Consider the following 6,000-nt stretch of genomic DNA (forward strand, 5'->3'; position numbering starts at 1 on the left):
TTATTATTATTAGCCTTTAATTATAAAGCACTGACATATTACACAGCAATCTACAATGAGCGGGGATCATGATACGAGCAAAGTACATACAATGAGATGAAACAGAAGCTAAAGTTGCTCTGTCTAAATTAGCTTACTAGAGATAATAGATAATTATATGTGGATAGGATTATTTAAAGAGCAAATAATCCTGGTTTGTACTAGCTGCAATAAACTGATATTGGGCGCCCAGGCAGACGATTTCCTGCAGGAGGTGTAGTCAGTATAACTACAAACAAGGCTTGCAGCAGGTTTTAGGAAACATGGGTTTAAACAGCCCATAAATGCAGCATAGTCGAAGTAGCATGCTGCCTATACATCATCATTTATTCATATTGCGCCACTAATTCCGCAGCGCTGTACAGAGAACTCATTCACATCAGTCCCTGCCCCATTGGAGCTTATAGTCTAAATTCCCTAACATACACACATACAGAAAGACATAGAGAGAGAGACTAGGGTTAATTTAATAGCAGTCAATTAACCTAGTAGTATGTTTTTTGAGTGTGGGAGGAAACCGGAGCACCCGGAGGAAACCCATGCAAACACGGGGAGAACATACAAACTCCACACAGATAAGGCCATGGTCAGGAATTGAACTCATGACCACAGGGATGTTAGGCAGAAGTGCTAACCACTAAGCCATCGTGATGTCCAACTACAAATTTCCTATTTAATACCACAAATAGTCCCCATTTTTGAGAGTTAGTCACAACTGACTTGCCAAGAAGAGCAAACTTTACAGAGTTTGGGGCATGGACAGAAAATGCCACATGGCTGAAATATTGCTTGGGCCCTTTTGTCTGAGCCATTGTGGCATCTTCATTGGTTGACCCATTATAACCTCCAGCATTATAACCTCCAGTACTTTGTATCAATGTATAATCCAGAAGGTGACAGGAACGTCTGTTGGCCTTTACTGTCTCTCCATTCTCCCCATTCATCATCCAGCCGCCATTGCCCGGTTTGGCTTTACAAATATTGGGAGAAGGTTCATCAACAGCAGACCAGCACAGTAAACACTGAGCTTTTCTTTGTATTATGTTACAGTTTTCGGATTCAGCCCATTAAGATTATATAACTGATATTCAACCCACCCAGAAAGCAGCGTTTTATAATATCCACAGAATCAACAGTTTATAAATGTTCTAAACAATTCTACAATCTTGCTATGATTTCATTTCCTGTATCAATTTTCACTGTGTTTAATATTATTCACAGAAAAGCTTTTGTCCACACCCAGATTATTAATGGGTTGTCTGGCTTGGACAGGTTATAAAGAGGTTACGTAAAGAACTTTATTGCCAACCACTCATTTACGGAGCGCACTGGACGCATACTGCAAGTCTCTTGGGTTTCGCAGCAGTCAGTGCTAGTTACTCTCCATTCTTGAGCGCATCTAACCACTGAATAATCACAGGCAGGTAATTCCCAGGGCCACAGCTTTTTAAAACTAAATTGAATGTTTAAAGAGCAATCGTTCTTAATTTTAAAGGTGAAGCAAACCTAGTCCTTGAGTAGGCATCACCTTCTAATTTTACTATTCTTAAAATGTATTTATTCTGTTCTATTATTTAGAGATCTTTGTTTGTTTGAAGACCGATACTGAAATACTCTGTTTCCTGGAGCACAACATACTAATGAGTTTGATTAAGCTCATTTTGTCATACTCTGGTGTATGCAGGCAGAATGACCACACTACAATATAAAAGATGAACTGTAATCTGTTTACATAGTATGGAGCATACTGACATAATAAGAGGATACTGTTCTCTTACTTTTTGTTTTAAAAAGGGATAATGTCTTTTACTGCTCATGCACATTGGCACTTATACAGAGTTGCTTGTCCATCTGAGGTCTATTCCATTTATATAGCGCTAAATGGACCAGAAAGCATCTGAGGTTGGCTTGAAAAATGGATCATTTATCCCTATCCGGAGTTCATAGGTCATACACACAGATGTTCTCCTCATAGGGACAGTCCATCAGAGATGTGCCCTATTCTTTTCAATGCTCAGGAGTGGCAGCTGGCCTGGGAACAAGCTCTCTACGCTAAAAGTCCACCTTCACACCTCAGCCTGATTAAGATCTCATGGGATCCTAGGCAAGACACTGCTTTAGGGCCCCTTTCCCCCATCCATTTGTCAATAAACTCCACATATAAAAACATGTTAGATTAATCCGGCCCCTTCAGTGCCAACTAGGCCCTTGGCGGGATCCCAGGCTGCCTAATGGACAATCCGATTCTGTTTTCACGCCCAGGCCGATTCTCCCCTGCTCAGGAGAGAAAATAGTGAGGGAGGTTCCAGGTGGAAACCATGTTTTACTTACTACATAGACCATGGTATAGTAAAACAAAAAATATAAAATAACATAGGACCCGGTAAAAGGTCCACTTTAATATTAAATTCCTTGTTCCTAGTTGTCTTATTGTTTTATCAATCTGTTGACTAAAGCTGCTCACGTGGATGGTGACTTCCATTATATGTTTAGCCTCATACTCCAGTGCTATTGTCACACACATTCATGTCAGAATTTGTAGAATTTATTTCAGAACAGAATCGATTGTTATATAGCAGAAGTATTTTCTTGTTGATTTTCATAATTTAAGACAAATAACACATTCTAGTGGAAAATCAGAATCACCAAAACAAATAGTTTTACAATTTATGCAACATATGAATATAGCTATCTTCAGATTATTCTTTTTATTGCATTGTCTTAAGTGATCTGCGTTATATCGCACATTATAAATGTAATAAATACATCACTGAATATAATCTAGAAAAATGGCTTATTATATTACTAAGCACAAGGAAATGCTATAATGCAACTACATTTGTTTCTGACAGGTACTAAAAATACCTGTACTCTTATATACTATATTAAGAAAATGCAGCACTGATGTTTCTAAAGTATTTTAACAGTTTCTTAACAAATCCTAAAATGGGTTTCAGGACCTGTGTGAATTATGATCATAGTTTTCTGAAAGATCAAGATTTAAATACCTGTATGGTGAATGGACTTCTCATGGAGCAAATACTATCATAAGAACAGGCCCTTATCCTGAATATACTTCTATTTGTTGATAGGTCACAAAACACTGGGCCTAGGTTATCTCTGTGTAAAAAGTGATTCTTACCCGATCACCATTTAATCTAAGGCTGGGTACACACTACAGAAAATTTCTCCCGCTGCGATATCGTTGATGATTTTACCAGTGACTGAAAGTCCCGATCAGCATGACGATTCCTGTGTACGCACTATACACGTTTTACAAGATTTACCTTCAGATCTGTGCTCTTCATCTGTCATAACCTTCAGCCTAAAAGATCGCAACTCTGTAAACTCTATGGAGATCTGCCTACATTGCTGGTCATGAGTGTGTACACACTGCAGGATTGGAACAACATCATTAGAACGCTGACCAAGATTTTTAGTCTGTGTATAAAAATAAATCAAACGATACGATGTGCTTTGGCACGATAATCATTGATCGTGGGGGTGTACACACTAATGCAATATCGGGCCGAACAGTCCGTTTTTGTGTGATTGGCCCGATAATTAGGTGAGAACCCTGGAGTGTGTACCCAGCTTAACTAGCAGAAATTTGGGGGCTCCATGACGCGGACACCCCCACCCACCTTACCTACAATGGTTCTTGTCTAGACGGTAACAACTGGGAGATTTAGTGGTTCAGGCAGCAGTTTTACATTTACAACACAAACACTGATTGGACAGATTTAAGACTTTGGAAGTTGAAGTTTGTACTTAAAATCGCTTCTTGTGCTACAAATAACTTGTTGCACTGCGAAAAATACATTACACTAAAGTGATTACCTGCCAGATGCTTGGGATCCGATTAGTTTTATTACTTATTATTAAAGGTGTAATTTACATATCTGCCCTCTGGGAGATTTGAAAAGCAGCTCAAGAAGAGGTGGGCATGGCTTGAAAATGCCATTCGTATCTTCAAGTGAGTAGGGTAAATGTGTATGGTGATGCTAGTTGGTCATCACTTTTATGCCCTCTCTGTGTAAAGTATGGCGGGCATGGCTTACAGATGTGATGTGTGTCCTCACATCATGGCCACACCCACCTTGCAAGCAGGCAAGCAACTTTGTCAGACAATAGCTTGCCCTCTTGGGAATTCGTGAGCTCTTCCCCTAATTTGGGAGTCTTCTAAACATACCTGGAAAATACGCAACTATAATTTAAAACATTTTCCCCACTTACGTCAGTATTGAGTATTCTTGATTGGTCAGTTTTTAACGCATTGCATGATAAGGGGTCTGCGGATTTTATGGGGGTACACATATGGCAGCACTGTGGCTAAGTGGTTAGCACTTCTACCTTACAGCATTGGGGTCATGAGTTCAATTCCCGACTATGGCCTTATCTGTGAGGAGTTTGTATGTTCTACCTGTGTTTGTGTGGGTTTCCTCCAGGTGCTCCGGTTTCCTCCCACTCCAAAAACATACTGGTAGATTAATTGGCTGCTAACATGATTGTGGTTTCATTCCAAATTCCAGTTGATACATGGCATTGGGGCTATATTCTAGACTGTTAATCAGACAGATTGGGGCATATACAATTATTCCTGTTTTCCGCCACGGATAAAGTATTACCATTATTACGGTAATACTAAGCCTGAATTTCAGCTCAGAGCCGCAAGCTGAAATCCAGCGTGAAAGGTACCGTAATAACGTTATTTACTCGCACTATTAACGTAATGACGGTAATAATGCGCGCGCCGCGTTACTTTGGCCAGTAACGCCAACAATTGAATATGCCCCATAGTGTTCTCATGAATGTTGGTTCAGCCCACAAAACGGCTACCTCCACAGGTTCATTTTAAAAGAGATGTCTTCAACTAAAACTCCAAAAAGACACTGACACCCCTGTTTGCTGAGCACCAGGCAAAATGCATTTTGGAAAAAGCAGCAAAAATAATTGTTTGCATTAGACAGAGGTCAGTAAAGATGTGCACATTGCAGAAGCACAAATGATACCAATGCCTTTCTGTATTCAGTCTGCAAAGCTCCCTACATGAGCTATGTTTAGACCCTGGATGACTTGCGAATTTCTTCAGCATGCAAATTAGTAGTCTGCCACTGCAAAAATAAAAATGAAGTCTAAAAATTCCCACCTACCCTGAACCGAGCCAAAAACTTCATAATCTACAGATTTCAGAGTGTTTGCAGCTTTGGCTATGACAGACATGGTCATATAAGTAAAAACGAGCAGCAGGGTAAAGGCAGAACGCATTGAGGCAGCTGCTGAGCTCCACAGACTGACATCTCATCTTACAGATATCACCATGCAGAGGGCAGCCAACCAGAAGGAGCGTTACTGCAGCTAGGCCCGTCACTGGGCGTTCACTGTAGCAGCTTAACTGTTGCAGTGACAGACAACCCCAAAATGTGCCAATATCCAGAAAATGGAGCCAGTTCCTTCTGTGACCCTTTTTGTAAACATTTTAATTTTTTATATGCAATATTGCAATATTGAAATTCTACCCTGGTCACAGAATCCCTTAATACCCCACATTTTTAAATATACCTATGACACACACCAGAGGGTCTCATGTTTGCTTGTTTTTTATAAGTGTCGATTATTGCTAAAAATGTTTTCCAACTATAGCTTATAAATATACATATTATATAGTACACTTTTGTTATATATTTTATTGTTTGCTATTGATGATTTCAGTTATATTTAACAGACTATAGGACCCCTTGGATCTGCGGATTTTATGGGGGTACACATATGGCTGTTTAAAAAAATTTGATTATAGGACATTTTATTACATAGCTATTTAGCTTGCCTGAACCAATATCATGAGGATGCATCTTATCAATTTTTTTAGGACATCACTGGATCATGAGGCAAAAAGCAATGTTGTGGTTTCTAATTAATTGGTAGGTGCAGGTTTCATTCTCATGAGTATGTAAGATTCAG

The 6,000-nt window shown here is 39.5% G+C and overlaps 1 protein-coding gene across 1 annotated transcript in view; it reads right to left on the reverse strand.

The window, feature by feature from the left end:
• Positions 1 to 5,351, reverse strand: part of ACYP2 (acylphosphatase 2) — a 122,723-nt gene extending 117,372 nt beyond the window's left edge. Inside the window, exon 1 of the mRNA XM_075204050.1 lies at positions 5,193 to 5,351. Within this exon, the coding sequence (XP_075060151.1) occupies positions 5,193 to 5,307 (115 nt within the window). The 5' untranslated portion in view covers positions 5,308 to 5,351. The remainder of the gene's footprint in view (positions 1 to 5,192) is intronic.
• Between the last annotated feature and the right edge of the window lie 649 nt (positions 5,352 to 6,000).

Source organism: Mixophyes fleayi, chromosome 3 (assembly GCF_038048845.1).
Source record: "Mixophyes fleayi isolate aMixFle1 chromosome 3, aMixFle1.hap1, whole genome shotgun sequence".
Lineage (NCBI taxonomy): Eukaryota > Metazoa > Chordata > Amphibia > Anura > Limnodynastidae > Mixophyes > Mixophyes fleayi.